This window comes from Cherax quadricarinatus, chromosome 44, assembly GCF_038502225.1.
Source record: "Cherax quadricarinatus isolate ZL_2023a chromosome 44, ASM3850222v1, whole genome shotgun sequence".
NCBI lineage: Eukaryota > Metazoa > Arthropoda > Malacostraca > Decapoda > Parastacidae > Cherax > Cherax quadricarinatus.
The window spans coordinates 5717337-5737113 of NC_091335.1; the positions used below are offsets into that span (position 1 = coordinate 5717337).

Below are 19777 nucleotides of genomic sequence, written 5' to 3' on the forward strand. Positions count from 1 at the left end.
CCACTACAAGAATTGAGGGAATGATGTTTTTCAATAGTGACAGGAACAGTATCTATATGGGAAAGAAGAGAAAGATCATGAGCTTGGGTAGCATTCTGTACAGTGATGATGCGCGTACCGCTCTTAAGAGCATGAAAAGAAATATCTTTACCAACATGGCGTAGGAGTGCCTTGCCAATACTGTGGTCAGAAAGATAGGCGGTAGAGGAAGTCGGCCGTAAAGTGAAGAATTTAGTCCATTGTGCAGTCTGAAACTGAGCGTGGAAAGGGAGTGCAGGACGTGTCGATCTTTTCTGAGAAGAACGAGGTGGAGAAGTATCATCAGCAGGTAATTGTCGTTGGCGTTTAGGCGTAGGACCAGAGCTGGTCCGATGTGCAACGGGCTGGCGATTCGAAAATTGCCGCACCGTAGAGGGAGAGGCCGGAAGCATAGTCAAAGGAGAGAGGAGGTCAGATAAATCAAAGGAGTCAGTCGAGACCTCAGTACCTGAAGCGGGTGAGGAAACAGCACCGGCAAGAGGTACAGAGGCATGAGGAGTGTCCGAAGAGTGGTCCAAAGACAAGGCAGGGTCAGAACGGGGTGCGGTATCAAGAAGGGGCCCGGGGGTAGCAGGTTCATGGATTGGGTTCTCCATGGTTAGGTTACTTCTTTCTTTTTGTTTTCAAAAAAAAAAAAAAAATAAAATAAAAATAAAAAAAGAATAAAAAAAAGGGGGAACCGGGGAGGGATAGTTCCTAGGAGGAATGAAAGGGCCAGAAATCTCCCTCCACGCCCAAGAGGACCTCAGCACTGCAGGTAGCATAGATGCAGCATGGAACCCGTGCCATACCCTACCCATCATGCCAGTAAACCAGCAATCCGGGATAGTAACCTCACATCTGCCGAGGTACCTCGGTGGACAAAAGAGAGGGCAGCCGGGTATCCGCCACAAAGCATACCTCCTTCGGCCACCACCCCCGGAATCCGAAAGGTGGCTTCCAGTGATACACCCGTCGCCCGAAAGACACTCTCCGGAATACCAGAGAGGGATCGGGACATCCCTAGGCAATTCAGATTCCACGGCAAACTACGCCACCGCCAAGAACCTCAACGGAATGGGATGGACCCCGGTACCCTTTCCCCTACCTAGGAACTAGCGCGCCTGTGGGAAAAATCCCAAAGGCCAAAAAGAGGAAGGGCAAAAGGGAGGGGTGGGGAGGGGGAGGAGGAAAGGGAAAAGGGGAGGATGGGATAGGGAAGGGGGGATTGGGGGGTAATTAGGTTCGGTCTGAGGAAGGAGACCGACAGGTCTAATTCCTCAGACCAAGAGTCTCTTCACCACGCCAAGGAGCCCCCCTTGAAGAGGAGAATGATTTGGAGAGCGTATAAATCTGTAGGGGAAGGAAGGCGGGGTAGGGGTCATCCCCGATAAGGTTGGAGGGAGGAGTAAAGGTTTTGTGGGTGAGGGGTTTGGACTTCCAGCAAGTGTGCGTGAGCGTGTTAGATAGGAGTGTATGGAGATGAATGGTTTTTGGAACCTGACGAGCTGTTCGAGAGTGAGCAGGGTAATATTTTGTGAAGGGATGCAAGGGAACCGGTTAACCGAACTTATAGTTCTGGAAATGGGAAGTACAATGTCTGCACTTTAAAGGAGGGGTTTGGGATATTGTAAGTTTGGAGGGGCATCTAAACTGTCGTATCCAAGCGCCTCTGGAAAGTGATTATGTATGAGTGATGGTGAAAGTGTTGAATGATGCAAGTTTTTTCTTTCTTTTTGGGTCACCCTGCCTCGATGGGAAACGGCCAATGTGTTAAAAAAAAAAAATTAATAAGAATAATAACCTGTGACCACCTACGAAGGTACTGTAACATGATGCCTACTGAAAAGCCAGTCTTAGGGAGAATTGTTATAATAAAAAATGAAGTACTAAACCTACAAGGGTCATACAGCACAGCAAGGCAGGGGAAAGTGCAGAGGTATAGGGTAGCAAGAGTGGAAGGTAGAAAGGGCTGCAAGGAATCTTAGGAAGAAAGTTCAGCATCCAGACAAGTGGAAATAAAAACCTTATATAAGGGTCTTCATGTACCACAAACGCAGTAGCTACCCTATCGAGGCAAGTGTCACCAAGTATAGTCTAAGGCATCGAGGCTCGTAATTTCCCAACCAGTATTGACTGGCTCACTGAAAGACCCTACAAAGTTAACTGTAATTTACTTGTATCTATTTATAAGACTAATATTTTTGCAAAAATAAAAAAAAAAATCTGGCAGAAGGAAAAGAAGTGTACATGACTGGTCATCCTTTATTTTACCTGTTAATTATTTACAATATCACTAATCTGATATCAGTTTTCATCTGTAAAATAAAAATAAATTTCCACTAATTTTTTAAATCGTTTTTCCAATGACAGCATAATAATAGGAACTTGTGTGACGAGGATATTCAACCTGGGAAAACGTGAAAAAGTAATTCAATAGTACTCTTATTGTTCAGCACTTCAAATTTGGGTGCTACCATGAATATGCAGGATTTAAAATTGGAGCAATTAATGGACTCTTTTTAAACTTAGGTATATCAGTTTCCTTCCCCATAGCTGGCAGACAAAATTTGTTAATGGTAAAAAGCTTTTAAATGTAATTTATCTCCTGACTTTTCCTACATGAAGAAAAAAAAAAAAAACTCATTCAAGGCTTCCTTCTTTCCTATGAATGAAGAGCTTGTAACACCCTGAAAAGTTTTTGGGCTATGGGACAAATATACAGAACTTAGGCATGTTTTCTAATATTATCTACAATGACAAAGAAGTATTAGAACTATTACATTTCTAGTTATTCTCATACCACATCAATGATTTTGCTTTGATTAGGCAGATTAGACCATCACCACCATGAATTTCCAAGAATATAATTTAAAGAATTATGGAATGCCTCTAATTTCAAGAGATGGCAAACACAGTAACATTTTAGTGTATTTTGAGTGATGTGCCTATTGTTTATGAACTGGAATGTTTTACTGCTGTGCCCTGAAGTAAAAAAAAAAAAAAAAAAAAAAAAAAATGATTTTCTCTATCGGCTAAGCAGGTTTTATTTATGCAGAAGGAAAAAGGGTGGCATTTCCTAGGCTTTGGAAGAAACTTGTCTACTCATCTTACTAAATTAACTATTCCTGCAAATACCTGTGACACGATCATTAGCTCACTGAAACCTTCACTCTATTTTGCACATATGAGCCAGTAATAACTACCAATTATAACTTAAATATTTACCTTCACAGCAAGTTAATGCTGCACATACAGCATATTCCTAATAAGAGGTTTAGATGCATGTATAGAAATTTCATCCTTAATTAGGAACTTGTCAAGAATTTAAATCCAGGATGACTAATTCGAATGCCACACTCAAACTTCTTATACTATCCTACCAATAAATTTGTCCTCTTCTTGTCTTTCATATATTTTAAACACTTCTATAGAGTATTCCACAAAACAGTAGAAAATGAACTGCTACCAAACCTTTCAAATCATACTTACTAGTTCAGAGCAACATGTACTGAATCATCCAGAAGGTAAATGATATACATATACCGTAATTTTACTAATCAACGTGCTACTGTTTTTATTTAGAAATAGTTGTATTGTGCAAAGGTTTTCAAATTGAAATTTACTATTTAAACCAACAGTTATTCAGTACATCTTGAGAATGGAGGGGTATCTGCTAAACACTTAAATACAACTTTGTTGGCAAATGTAGGCACACGTTATAAATTCATAGAGCACTTATCTTAATGAACTTTTGACACTAGTGTACAAGTAATATTGACATATTAACTACAATAAACCCTTAATTTAATGAACTTGGAAATACAGGACAAAATCCATTAGGTCAGTTGATTTAGAAACAACAGCGTCCCCTGGTGACAGAACTACCTGTCACTGTCAGGATCATGTTAGAACAATCTCATTTTTATCCACCTCATATGACATTACCAGCCAGCCGCTTCCTTCTTTAGCCCATTAAATCAAGGGTTTACTGTACTATACTTTCACAAGCTGAATACCTTGATGATCATACATTCTATTATAGTAGTTGGCACAATCTCTTAAACAAAAATAAGGATTTATGTAACCAACATAACTATCGATTTATAAACAATGAATTTGCTGTGTTCATTTTATTTATGCTTTTCTTGATGTTTTACCAGATATATAATAGTACGCCTCAATAATGATACCTATGATGATTTTAAGATTTTTGGGCATGACTTTATTCAATACAAAGATGCAGTGCTTAAATTAGGTAAATGCATTGCCTAAGTTATACTGATGAAAACCTATTTAGAGTTGAAAGCTGGATTTATTTTGAGGTGTATTATTATTATTATTATAATAAAAAAGAAGCGCTAAGCCACAAGGGCTATACAGCTTTTGAGGTGTAAATCTGAGAATATACAAACCAAAGAAGCATTCAAAATGGCCACATATAATAACCTAAATTTACTAACAAGCATAATAATATTAATTATAATATACAAAGGTATGGCAGTCACACCACTGAGCAATTGTAAATACTTACTTGGATAATCTAAAGTACAATTTGAATGTGCTTCAAATCACTTTTTATAAACTACGTAGAACTAATTTTTTTCTAATAGCTTGCAATGGAAAACAACACTCAAGTATGGTGCTTAGTCATGGTAAAGAAAAAAGCTTTATGCAAGCAGAGTAAAGAAATTATTATATTATGCAGCAATCACCTTTTGAGGATTACTAACAAAACTGCAAATTTTTATCACAACTGTAAACAGTGCAGCCACAATTAAATTTAGAGGAATATTATACCAAGAAAATGTTCTAATTTATCCAAGCAACACATACCAAGGTACACTACCAACAATACTGAAGAGGCAACAGGGATGTGTAAAACTTTCACTGAGATGTTTTACTGAGTAGAACTTTACACAGAAAAATGTCTTAATAAAAGCTTGCTTTGCACCAGTCTTTACTTCTATCCAAGCCATTGATATGTTTTGTAAGGTACTGTATATAGTTGTTAATAAGAAATTACAGTGAAAATGACTGTCCCATAAAGGTTCATAAATGCTTTTAAAAGAGCAAAACTAATGTAAATGTGATTAAACTATTATACACAAAATAAATGTACATCACTGTAAAGTACTGTCGCCACCTATCATGGTCTTTCATCATCAAATGCAACATTTATTCAGGGAATATTTAATGCAAACTTAAAGTAAACCACAAACAATATATGACAAAGGCAATCAGCGGTTCTATTAAAATTACATTTCAGGAAAAAAAAATTCTATTGACCGGCATTAACCATTAAACTGAGCTTGACACATTTTTCTGCTTAGGGAATGGAACGATTTACATATCTTCAAATTAAAAGTGGTTCAAATTAAGTGCCAATATAACCTAATTTACATAATTAAAATTTTTGCAGGTTTTGTATGCTGAAATTTGAGCATGTAGCAGGCCTGTATGAGCATGTTAAATCAGAGCAAGTGGATTATTATTATGATCCTAACTAAACTCACAAGGGTCTCACCAAGTGGAGAGAAGTGGTTTGTATGGATTGACATGCTGTTGGAGTGTAAGCAAGATAACATTCATGAAGGGATTTAGGGAAACTGGTTAGCTGGACTTGGGGAAAAAAAAAAAAAAGTCCTAGAGGTGGAAAGTACAGTGCCTCCCAGCTCTGGGAGTAGTGGAAGATGTGGAAGTGCAGATCACTTGAACTCTAATATTTAAACACTTCTAGCAAGACAGATATTGAATGAAAGATGGTGATGTGTGTGTTTCTTTCTGGGGAGAGAGTTGTCCTACTCAGTGAGAAGGATGGCAAGTAAAAAAAAAAAAAAAAAAAAAAAATGCAGTGGATGCACAATTTTTTATATAGTAAAACAAGTTCAACACTTGCATAGTCCTTCAACAGGATGATGTCCAGTAACACTGAGGAACTGCATGAAGGTGCTATTATGTAGAGAACACGGTGAGAAAATGCAGTGACATTGCAACATACTGTACATAGATATTAAACGTGTTTAGATGAAAACCATGAAAAAAGTTATACGTACTAACAAAATGTCTTCTTCTTGTGTCATTGCCAGATTTGATGATTTTTATACTATTTTTTTTTTTAATTTCATATAAAACTGGTCAAATTACAAACTTCTGAGCACCTCACAGGGTATATTTGATAGTTGAATGGGCAGTTTCTTGTGCTCAATAGACAGAACAGAAGGAATACTAGTGAAATAGATACAAATTTTGTTGAATTGAGCAATGGAATTGGCCTCAAAAGTGGGTAAAACTGCCAATGCCTAAATTACACCCAGATCTCTAACTTTGGGCCAGTGCAATTTATAAGCTTTCCATAAAATTTCGTACTTTTCGTGTTGTTACCTTCAGAAAAATTCTCTACCATTTCAGAAGGGTAAGCCCTTTTAATTCTGAACTAAACAGCTGTGATAGATACATTTACTATGATCTAATAAAGATAAAGGTAATAATAAATATATTAAAACAATGCTAAACCCTAAGGAGTCATTCATCATTTGGTAAATGGGTGCTGACACTAGGAAAAGAAGTGAAGACAGCAGTAAAGGGAAAAATATAAAATGAGCATAATTCTGTAATACAAATAATCCTATCAATACAAATATTACTTTTAGGAAGTCTTGATCACATGACATACATGAACTTGTTGCAAATGCGGTTCGGTCCACAGGTTTCTGGTGGAAAATCAATGTACAGTATTGTACGACTTGTTCTGCTAAGTTTTAATGCGTATTGATTGCACTTTGGTTATTAAGGCTTCAATTCACCTATAAATTAAGTAATAAAGTAAACCATGTACATAAATATTATTATTATTATTATAATCAAAAAGAAGCGCTAAGCCACAAGGACTATACAGCGCTGCAGGGCAGGAAGGAAGCGAGGGCATCAGGTGGCAAAAGGGAGATGGATGAGCAACAGGTTACGGATAACAGCGGGGCAGTGGATGGTGAAAGGGTAAAGGGCAGCAAGAGACTGAACCAGAAAGGGCTGAGGGGAGTGCGAAAAGTATCATCAGAGTTTGTGGAGTAAATCAGTCGTTGTCAAGAAGTCAATGAGAGAGTCAGGATTAAAGGAGGGTCCATCAGCAAGAAGGGAAGGTAAAGAGAGAGTAGGAGAACGAAGACGACGTTGGAGGTAAATTCTGCGTGCTCGTTGATAGAGAGGGCAGTCTAACAGAATGTGGCTAATCGATACTGGAACTTGACACTGCTCACAGAGAGGAACAGGGTGCCTCTCCATGAGATACCCATGAGTAAGACGAGTGTGGCCAATGCGAAGGCGGGAGAGAGTGGTCTCCCAACCTCGGCACTGATGACAAGAAGACGGCCAGTAACCTATGCTCGGTTTAATAGAATGAAGTTTGTTACCGAGCAGAGTTGACCAACGTTGTTGCCAACGGGTGCGAAGGTGGGTAGCTATTGCAGCAAAATAGTCCAGAAATGGAACACCTCGATAGGAAATTGGTAGGTCATATACTGCTGACCGCGCAGCAGTGTCTGCCTGTTCATTGCCCTGTACGTCGACATGACCAGGGACCCAACAAAAAACAATATCTTTATGTTTGGTAGAGATACGGCGTAGCCAAAGTTGGATACGGAGAACTAGGGGATGAGATGTATCAAATTTTCGTATAGCCTGTAGAGCACTAAGGGAGTCTGAGACTACTACAAATGATGACACAGGCATAGATGCGATACGAATAAGTGCTGCAAGAATGGCATACAGTTCAGCAGTAAAAATGCTAGCTGAAGATAGTAAATGCCCTCGTACGACGCTGTCCGGAAACACTGCTGCGAATCCGACGCCGTCTGAAGACTTAGAGCCATCTGTGTACACAGCGGTGGCATGAGAGTGAGAGTGGAAGTGATCAAGAAAAAGAGAGCGGGAAGCCACCGTAGGCAGTTGAGCTTTCGAGCAAGGGAGTGAGAAAGAACAGACCCGAACAGCTGGAACTTCCCAGGGGGGTAGGGAAAAGTGAGATGCTACATGAACATATAAAGGTGGTAACTGAAGGGAAGACAAGAGGGAAAGTAGGCGAAGAGAAAAGGGACGGAGCAAACAGGGGCGGCGAACGAATAAAGAATGTCTACTAATATCGGTGACCATTCTATAAATGGAAGGATTGTGTAGATCGTGAGAGCGTACATAGTAACGAAGGCAATGGGCATCACGGCGATCAGACAAGGATGGAACATTTGCTTCTGTATAGAGGCTCTCAACAGGGGAAGAGCGAAAAGCACCAAGGCACAAACGTAAGCCTTGGTGATGGATAGAGTTAAGGCTAGAGAGAGTAGCAGGAGAGGCCGCGGAATAAATCTGGTCACCATAATCGAGTTTCGATAAAACGAGGGCTGAATGTAGGCGAAGCAGAGTTCGACGATCAGCTCCCCAGGAAAGATGAGCAAGGGTTTTAAGAAGGTACATAAATAGATATGCATTCCTTCATATCAATATACTATATAATTTCATGTGTGAGCATGTTAAATAGGAGTGAATGGAGACTAATGGTTTTTGGGACCTGATGAGCTGTTGGAGTGTGAGCAGGGTAATATTTTCTGAAGGGATACAGGGAAACTGGTTAGCTGGACTTTGAGTCCTGGAGGTGGGAAGTACAATGTCTGCACTTTTGGAGCGATATCTAAACTGTCTTTATCTGAGTGCCTCTGCAAAGATGGTGATTATGTGTAAATGATGGTGAAAGTGTTTTTTTTTTTTTTTTTGGGTCACCCTGCCTCAGTGAGAGACAACTGACTTGATAAAAAAAAAAAAAAGATTCACTTCAAATGGACTGGGTTAATTTTCTAACACAATTACACAAATCAGTTTCTGTATGACTTTTGTGATAACAGAATTAAAAAGTTTTATTATGTTCTTTCACTTTAGATTATTATTATTATTATTATAATAAAAAGCAAGGTTTCACCAAACCACAGTCACTATAGCGCTGCAGGCAGAAGGAAAGCGAGATATCAGGTGGCAAAAGTGGAGGTGGATGAGCTAACAGGTTACTTGATAACAGGATTATGGATGGTGAGTTTTTAAAGGCAATAAGACTGAGCTGAAAGACTGAGGGATCGTAAGGTATCATCATCAGAGTTTAGATGAAACTACTCGTTGTCAAGAAGTCAATGAAGTATGTAATAAATGAGGGTCCATCAGCAAGAAGGGAAGTCAAAAGAGAGTAAGATACTTAAACACATAGGTAAATTACTATGCTCTTGATAGAGAGTGGAATTCTAACAGAATGACTAATCGACATTTGAACTTGACACTGCTCATACAGAGTACAAAGTCATGAGCTTTCTTGGTAAACTAGTGTCAATACGCGAAGATCGGAGAGATGGTTCAAACAGGCAATTGATGACAAGAAGAGCAGAACCACTGCTACTGGCCATCCACTCCATATAGCAGTCCACTGAATAGGTTTACTTAATTGTATGCTATATGTAGATTTGTCAACTAATGTCATTAGGCCCAAGTACTATACTGTAAGATGTGCACTTCATTCTGTTTACTACTACTACTACTGCTTCTTTCAACAAACCAACCATATCCCACCAAGGCTGGGTGGCCTAAAAAGAAAAAAAAAAAAAAGTATCTCTCTCCATAACTTTAGTATGTAATGTATACAGGAGAAGGAGGGTTACTAGCCCCTTACTCCCTGTTTACTACTTATTCCATGTTATTTTGCACACTGCACTATCATAAAGAACACCAACAAGGTGTCCAGGTTCCCCGCCAGGCACAGTTTAAGGGTTAATAATCATGTACATTGTGCAGTATATTAGGATATGATAATGATTTGGTCCTGGGAAATTTAAAGCTTTGATGGAAAATAAAAAGCTATCTTATCAAGCACTGGTCTCGTAAATTATTATTATTATAATAAAAAAGAAGTGCTAAACCTACCAGGTCTCATAAAAAAAAAAATGCTGAAATACTCAAATTCTTTTAAGTACTGTACAAGTTTACATTACGATCCCTTTCCGTATTTATAAAATACTTACCTCATCTTAAATCAAGGATTAAGATCCTGTTATCAATTTACCAGTTACACAACCCATGTGTGAATATAAATCCTAATCATCATGAACTATATACTGATTTATAAAAAGCAATATGGATTTTTTCAACCAAGAACCACAGTCACCATGTCATTAAGGCAGCGGCCACATACAGCACATTCTATTCTCTCAGGAATATACACAGTCACACACACACCTTTTACCATGGATCAAAGCGTAATGAACACTTATACTATAGAACTAACATTTATTTTCACGTGGTTTTCACATTATGATATATATCACACAGGACAAGACTGGTATGTATATTCTTTGTCTAATATTACATGAACATAATGTAATAGAATGAAAACTACTGTTTCCAGCAATGTAAGAATTCACTAATTGACTCAGAAGTCTAATGCTTTCTTAAAAAAATAGCAGTACAGTAGTTTACCCTTACAGACTTCCATATGTAACAATGTGGAAGCTCTCAAACTCCAAAAATCGTCACAGAATACATTAAATTACAACATATAAAACTATGCTCTTCAGCAAAATTAACACTGTTTAAGCTTAGAACGTAAAACTGTCATTACTTACCAGGAATGACCTTTATACAACTTGTAAACAAAAATTACTTTTCTTGTCTTTTTAAATATTAACCCAACAATAAACCCAAAACAAAAATTTGAAAAAAATTTAAAAGTAGACTAGATTTTCAAGGGAAATCAAAACATAGCACATTTAACAATCTGAACAGTGGATTTTTACCTTGGTTTAACATTTATTACCCCCCCCCCCCAAAAAAAAAAAAAAAGAGCAAATGTTTATACAATATGAAGTCTTTTATGCCTGATTCCAGGACATGAAATTTTTATATAACTGTGCTGAACACTACTTTGATTTCATAATTATACATTAAAAATTTTATCAGTATAAAGGCAGTCGTGACTGATGTATCTCTTCTCAAAACTACCAACTGTAAAAGTAGACAGACTCTTTTAACATCCTTCACACAAGATGAATTATTCATGAACAGACCCTCCTCCCCTAGGTGTCTTCAAGAGAGAACTAAGTTACTGATCAGCCAGGCTGTCTTGGACTGCACAAGGCTAATAACATAAGCAGCCTGGGTGATCAGTTCAACAACCAGGGAGACTGGTCTGGTACTGGAGTGTGCCCCAGGGCTGCAACCCCAAGCATTGTCAGGTAACCCAAATACTTACATCCATTTTCACAATGGAAGCCTTTTAGAAGTCAAATTAAAATTAAGTCCAAAATATCCAAAGTTGTCTATGTAATACAAGAAATAATCACAAAACTTCTACTTGGCAATCCAGTAGAATTATGTTACAGTATCACTATACTGAGTAGATGGTATTTTTCATATTTCTTGAAAAACAAAGGTACAATGTTGGCTCAAGTTATCAGGCTTTATCAATTACCTTGCACATTACACAGCCAATGTAAATGTAACTGAAGTCAGTTATTTGTAAGCAAATTTAAAATTCACATTTATTTAAGGTAATAATTATGAAAGTCTTTGATGATTCTCTGGTATAAAGCAACTACCCTATCCTTCGAGTACATAGCCTATACTGGTATATTTATATCTCAAATGTTTTCATCCATATATTTTATGTACGTGAACAATTATGGACTTCATAAACTATGGCTGATAACATATTCAGACTGAAAATAATCTAAGCAAATGAGTCAGCCTTATCAATAACAAAACTACATCTAATATATACAGAACTGTATATAGTTAATAGTGTAAAATACCATATTTTTCTTGGGGTAATTGTATGTCAATTTGATTTTAATGTTTGAAATTGTTGGAGTACTCTTTACATTGAAAAATCATATATAAAATGCCTATTACTGTCTCATTTCACAAAAGCTGCTTAATTGCAAAATCACTAGTATGATCATACTGCACTCAGAAACATCACAAAATTAATTTAAAATTGACTATGACAATTTAATAATCTGGTCTGAAATGTATCCAAGCATTACTAAAATTACTTATCAAACTACTGTACACACACACACACACATGCACGCACGCACGCACACACACACACACACAAAAAAAAAAAAAAAAAAAAAAAAAAAAAAAAAAATAAGTTTGTTATTTCACTTCATTGACCAATACCATGAAATTGTCTGTTAATGGATCAGACCAAAAATAAAACATGCCAGTCTAGATGGCAGCACCAGTATCTGGACAGCAACTAGCTATGTAACTGTGGATAAAGCCTTACCTCGGCTAAAGAGATCTAGACAAGCCGAAGGCTTCCTGTGTTCAACATACGAATGCCAATAATTAAATCTTTATCAACCAGAAAAACTGGGTAGTTTGAGTATAAAAAGCATTTAATAATTTGTTTGATATTTACTCCCACTCACTGTAGCTTGAGCTGGACTGTTATCCGTCACTAAGTTTTAATGTTCAACCATGGGATAATACTAACAACCATTATCAGCCTACATGGATAGAACATTATATCCAAAATGCTGAAGTTTATGCTAATTAGTGCAGATAAGCTAAAAAAAAGTGAGGGGGGTGGAGAATGGGCACAATGGGTTCACTATAGTACATACACTAATGTCAATATTTGGATTCACATCACTTGAAAAACACTTCAAAGATTACAGACAGTACGTCTTAAAATTACACCAAAGCTCAAAACTCCACAATTTCGACACTTTCCACTAGAAAGTATGTTTTACTTTATTTCCAGTTAGGAATTTAAAAGTAACAAGTCTTTCACAGTAAGTACACAAAGGTTTCTTTTTTCTGGTCACCACAAAAATAATTTCTTTTCCATGTGTATTTCACTTCACTTGCAGCAAGTTGCACTTTACGTTCTGTTAGCAGTTTCAGCAGTGAGATCTATATTTAAAGCTCTTTCACAACACTAAACATGTACATATATTAACCAATATGCTTGTAATAGAACTAACAAGGTCAATTATAAATTTACAGTTCCTTTTCTGCTATATTTGCTCTCTAAAACTAAGTATGATTTCTCATTTTCATATTCATTATTAGGATGAGTTAAATTTGGCTACTGATCAAAATTTGCAAAGTTATGGAAATATTGTACTCAACACTTCACTTAGATACACAGTAAACTAAATCAGTGCCCTGGTCCATAACAACCAATCTCTTTACTCCAATGCATCCAAAATATAATTATCGATGCTCATGCTATGAGAATATAAATCTACAGTTTTCATGGATTATTTACCATAATCCATTAATTTTTCAACCATTAAATTAGACAGTTCATGATTTTGCTTTAGTAGAGAGTCCGACCACAGTATCTCCACGGCGATAAAAGAGGAGATATGGGACTCTAGGAGGGACATGTCGAATTACATTAGTGTCTTGGACAACTTTCACACAGCTGTCATCATACCTTAACCAACAGTTGTAACCTCCATGATATATATCAGCTACGTAATGGCCTTTATTTGCCTCCTTCCCATCATGATATACAACTGCAAGCAGTTTATATTTCCTCTGAAGATGGGAAAATTTTCCACGACTGTTTGACGACATCAATTCTGTAGGAACAAGAATATGCCAAGAATTCATGAGAAACAGTTAAATAAAATACCTTAAGTATGTTCATTACATATTACCTGTTTATATACATACAATAAATTATTCTCTCTCCAGAGAATCATTAAGTGGACCAAGAATCTTTACCTTCAGAATGACTTCGAGAGTGTATAAATCTGTAGTGGCGGGAAGGCGGGGTAGGGATCAGCCTAAGAAAGGTTGAACTGAGGGGTATCAAGGTGGTTTTGTGTGCGAGGGGCTTGGACTTCCAGCAAGCATGCATGAGCGTATTTGACATGAGTGAATGGAGACAAATGGTTTTTAATACTTGACGTGTTGTTGGAGTGTGAGCAAAGTAACATTTATGAAGGGATTCAAAGAAAACGGCAGGCTGGACTTGAGTCTTGGAAATGGGAAGTACAGGGTCTACACTCTGAAGGAGGGGTGTTAATGTTGCAGTTTTATAAACTGTAGTATTAAGCACCCCTCTCGCAAGACAGTGATGGAGTGAATGATGATGAAAGCTTTTCTTTTTTGGGCCACCCTGCCTTGGTGGGAATCGGCCAATGTGTTAATAATAAAAAAAAAATCTTAAAAGGGTAAAGAGGTAAGTATTTGTGGCATTTATGGATTTGGAAAAGGCATATGATAGGGTGGATAGGGGTGCAATGTGGCAGATTTTGCAAATGTATGGAATAGAAGGTAGGTTATTGAAAGTGGTGAAAAGTTTTTACGAGGATAGTGAGGCTCAGGTTAGAGTACATAGGTGAGAGAGAGATTATTTCCCAGTAAAAGTAGGCCTTAGACAGGGATATGTGATGTCACCATGGTTGTCCAATATATTTATAGATGGAGTGGTAAGAGAAGTAAATGCTCAGGTGTTGGCAAGTGGTGTGGGGTTAAAAGATAAAGTATCTAACAAAGTGGGAGTTGTTACAGTTGCTCTTTGCTAATGACACTGTACTTTTGGGAGATTCTGAAGAGAAGTTGCAGAGGTTGGTTGATGAGTTTGGCAGAGTATGTAAAAGAAAGAAATTAAAAGTGTATATAGGAAAGAGTAAGGTGATGAGGATAACAAAAAATTAGGTAAGAGAAGATTGGATATCAGATTGGAGGGAGAGAGTATGGAGAAGGTGAATGTGTTCAGATATATGGGAGTAGACTTGTCAGTAGATGGGTCTATGAAGGATGAGGTGAATCAAAGAATTGACGAGGGGAAAAAGGTGAGTGGTGCACTGAGGAGTCCTTGGAGACAAAGAACTTTATCCATGAAAGCAAAGAGGGGAATGTATGAGAGTATAGTTATACCAATACTCCTGTATGGGTGTGAGGCATGGGTTGTGAATGTTGCAACAAGGAAAAGCCCGGAGGTAGTGGAGATGTCATGTCTGAGGGCACTGTGTGGTGTGAATATAATGCAGAGAATCCGTAGTTTGGAGATTAGGTGGTGGTGTGGGATTACCTAAACTATTATCCAGAGGGCTATGGAGGGGTTACTGAGATGGTTTGGACATGTAGAAAGGATGGAACAAAATAGAATGACTTCGAGTGTACAAATCTGTAGTGGAGGGAAGGCAGGGTAGGGGTCTGCTTAGGAAAGGTTGGAGGGAAGGGGTAAAGGAGGTTCTGTGTGTGAGGGGCTTGGACTTCCAGCAAGCATGAGCGAGCTTGTTAGATAGGAGTGAATAGAGATGAATGGTTTTTAGGACTTGATGTGCTGTTGGAGCGTAAGCAAGGTAACATTTATGAAGGGATTCAGGGAAACCGGCAGGCTGGACTTGATTCCTAGAGATGGGAAGTGCAGTGCCAGCACTCTGAAGGAGGGGTGTTAATGTTGTAGTTTTATAACTGTAGTGTAAGCATGCCTCTGGGAAGACAGTGATGGAGTAAATGATGATAGTTTTTCTCTTTCAGGCCACTCTGCCTTGGTGGGAAACAACAGATGTGTTAATTTAAAAATATAATTATAAATCATTATTCAATTTAGGGCAATTTTGTTAACCCTCCTCTTATACACAAAGTCCACTGTAACACAATTTAGGGGCCAAAAATCAACAGGAGCAAAGAATGTGCTGTGGAGTAGCACTGTCTCTTGGTTGTACATTTCAGTTTACAAAAATTTTCTGCATGTGGGTAATTTATCAAAATATTTCTGGGCCCAAATAACTGCCTAGAAAGGATGCTCTCAGTGGTATGAATCTCAGATTAATGAGGTGTGACTATTGATTATTCTGAATAGCTGATAAATATTCTTATACAGAATTTGTACATCAACCCTATGCAATTTATATTAAAAAAATGTCCCAGTTTTTCAATGATAAATATATTACACTTCCAAAACTATCATGTGTAAAAAGTCCTAATTATAAAAGTTGCTCAAATCCAACTCCCATAATCCAAGAGGGATAATCAATTGTATGATAATGCTTAAGCATAGTTTTCCCAAGTAAAGTAACATACCTTTTGTGATTTCCAGATCAATTGGAAAATTCACTTTCTTCATCACTTTTTGAAGACCACCGTCTACATCATAAATAAACCGCTTTAGTTGGAGAATCAGCACATTGGGTAAATGCTCCAGCAACACCTAAAAATTCAAGATAAAAATAGTTATTTACACTAAAATTTGCTTAAGCATTAACTGTAAAGGAAAGTTTTGAGTGATACAGGCTTGGACATTATTTCTATGGTTCATGTCATCTCTCATACTCCCTCCCTCCCTACAATCTTTTATCCAATCTCTCAATGTCTATTTTTATACTCTCATAAATTTCTCCTCCGAATCTTCCAAGTGAACTGTGTAATCAGCAAAAAGAAACTGTGATTTCACTCAGTTCGTACCATATTACTATTTTTCAATCCCACATCTCTCCCTAACATCCTAGAGTTTGCTTCTTTTACAACCCCCTCCCTAAATATGTTAAACAACCATTGGTGACTTCACACATTCCTAAGGACTACTTTTACTAGAAAACAATCTCCCTCTCTCCTACATACCCTAACTTACGCTTCAAATTCATAGAAAAGCTCTTTACTGCTTAAAGTAACCTATCACATTGCTCTGCTATCCACCCTATCAAATGCCTTTACTAAATTCATAAATGCAATAAAAAAAATTCTTACCTTAATCTAAATATTGTTCACTTATGTGCTTCAATATAAACACTTGACCTACACATCCCAGAGAGCGAGCAAGAGAGAAAGGAGGACGGGGGGGTGGGGGGGGGGGGGAATTGACCCTTGAATTTCATCATCCCTTTTCCCTATGTAAAACTATAGTTATACTCTATAGAATGTATTTTTTTTCTTTTTTTTAATATTTTTGGGTGTCTGGAATGGACTAATTGGAGTTACATTATTTCTTATGGGAAATATTAAAAAAAAAAATACATTTTATAGAGAATAACTATAGTTTGACAAACAGAAAAGGGTTGATGAAATTCGAGGGTCCAATAATATATATATATATATATATATCCTAGGTAGTAGGTTGGTAGACAGCAACCGCCCAGGGAGGTACTACCGTCCTGCCAAGTGAGTGTAAAACGAAAGCCTGTAATTGTTTTACATGATGGTAGGATTGCTGGTGTCCTTTTTTCTGTCTCATGAACATGCAAGATTTCAGGTACGTCTTGCTACTTCTACTTACACTTAGGTCACACTACACATACATGTACAAGCACATATATACACACCCCTCTGGGTTTTCTTCTATTTTCTTTCTAGTTCTTATTCTTGTTTATTTCCTCTTATCTCCATGGGGAAGTGGAACAGAATTCTTCCTCCGTAAGCCATGCGTGTTGTAAGAGGCGACTAAAATGCCGGGAGCAAGGGGCTAGTAACCTCTTCTCCTGTATATATTACTAAATGTAAAAGGAGAAACTTTCGTTTTTCCTTTTGGGCCACCCCGCCTCGGTGGGATACGGCCGGTGTGTTGAAAGAAAGAAAGAATATATATATCCTAGGTAGTAGGTTGGTAGACAGCAACCGCCCAGGGAGGTACTACCGTCCTGCCAAGTGAGTGTAAAACGAAAGCCTGTAATTGTTTTACATGATGGTAGGATTGCTGGTGTCCTTTTTTCTGTCTCATGAACATGCAAGTTTTCAGGTACGTCTTGCTACTTCTACTTACACTTAGGTCCCACTACACATACATGTACAAGCACATATATACACACCCCTCTGGGTTTTCTTCTATTTTCTTTCTAGTTCTTATTCTTGTTTATTTCCTCTTATCTCCATGGGGAAGTGGAACAGAATTCTTCCTCCGTAAGCCATGCGTGTTGTAAGAGGCGACTAAAATGCCGGGAGCAAGGGGCTAGTAACCTCTTCTCCTGTATATATTACTAAATGTAAAAGGAGAAACTTTCGTTTTTCCTTTTGGGCCACCCCGCCTCGGTGGGATACGGCCGGTGTGTTGAAAGAAAGATATATATATATATATATATATTCTTATTAGGTAGTAGGTTGGTAGACAGCAACCGCCCAGGGAGGTACTACCGTCCTGCCAAGTGAGTGTAAAACGAAAGCCTGTAATTGTTTTACATGATGGTAGGATTGCTGGCGTCCTTTTTTCTGTCTCATGAACATGCAAGTTTTCAGGTACGTCTTGCTACTTCTACTTACACTTAGGTCCCACTACACATACATGTACAAGCACATATATACACACCCCTCTGGGTTTTCTTCTATTTTCTTTCTAGTTCTTATTCTTGTTTATTTCCTCTTATCTCCATGGGGAAGTGGAACAGAATTCTTCCTCCGTAAGCCATGCGTGTTGTAAGAGGCGACTAAAATGCCGGGAGCAAGGGGCTAGTAACCTCTTCTCCTGTATATATTACTAAATGTAAAAGGAGAAACTTTCGTTTTTCCTTTTGGGCCACCCCGCCTCGGTGGGATACGGCCGGTGTGTTGAAAGAAAGAAAGAAAGATATATATTCTTTCTTTCTTTCAACACACCAGCCGTATCCCACCGAGGCGGGGTGGCCCAAAAGGAAAAACAAAAGTTTCTCCTTTCACATTTAGTAATATATACAGGAGAAGGGGTTACTAGCCCCTTGCTCCTGGCATTTTAGTCGCCTCTTACAACACACATAGCTTACGGAGGAAGAATTCTGTTCCACTTCCCCATGGAGATAAGAGGAAATAAACAAGAACAAGAGCTAGTAAGAAAATAGAAGAAAACCCAGAGGGGTGTGTATACATATGCTTGTACATGTATGTGTAGTGTGACCTAAGTGTAAGCAGAAGTAGCAAGACGTACCTGAAACCTTGCATATTTATGAGACAGAAAAAACACCAGCAATCCTACCATCGTGTAAAACAATTACAGGCTTACGTTTTACACTCACTTGGCAGGACGGTAGTACCTCCCTGGGCGGTTGCTGTCTACCAACCTACTACCTAGGATATATATATATATATATATATATATATATATATATATATATATATATATTATTATTTTTTTTTATTATCACACTGGCCGATTCCCACCAAGGCAGGGTGGCCCGAAAAAGAAAAACTTTCACCATCATTCACTCCATCACTCTCTTGCCAGAAGGGTGCTTTACACTACAGTTTTTAAACTGCAACATTAACACCCCTCCTTCAGAGTGCAGGCACTGTACTTCCCATCTCCAGGACTCAAGTCCGGCCTGCCGGTTTCCCTGAATCCCTTCATAAATGTTACTTTGCTCACACTCCAACAGCACGTCAAGTATTAAAAACCATTTGTCTCCATTCACTCCTATCAAACACGCTCACGCATGCCTGCTGGAAGTCCAAGCCCCTCGCACACAAAACCTCCTTTACCCCCTCCCTCCAACCCTTCCTAGGCCGACCCCTACCCCGCCTTCCTTCCACTACAGACTGATACACTCTTGAAGTTATTCTGTTTCGCTCCATTCTCTCTACATGTCCGAACCACCTCAACAACCCTTCCTCAGCCCTCTGGACAACAGTTTTGGTAATCCCGCACCTCCTCCTAACTTATATATATATATATATATATATATATATATATATATATATATATACACACACACACACACACACATGTGGTAGGTAGTAGGTTGGTAGACAGCAACCATCCAGGGAGGTACTACCGTCCTGCCAAGTGAGTGTAAAACGAAAG

At 38.1% G+C, this 19777-nt stretch overlaps 1 protein-coding gene across 1 annotated transcript in view; it reads right to left on the reverse strand.

The window, feature by feature from the left end:
- Positions 1-9908: 9908 nt before the first annotated feature.
- The window catches only part of Usp10 (ubiquitin specific protease 10), a 45657-nt gene continuing 35788 nt past the window's right edge, over positions 9909-19777 (reverse strand). The window contains exons 9-10 of the mRNA XM_053789228.2: positions 16102-16228; positions 9909-13643 (exon numbers count right to left, since the gene is read on the reverse strand). Coding sequence (XP_053645203.1) covers positions 13363-13643; positions 16102-16228 — 408 coding nt within the window. The 3' untranslated portion in view covers positions 9909-13362. The remainder of the gene's footprint in view (positions 13644-16101; positions 16229-19777) is intronic.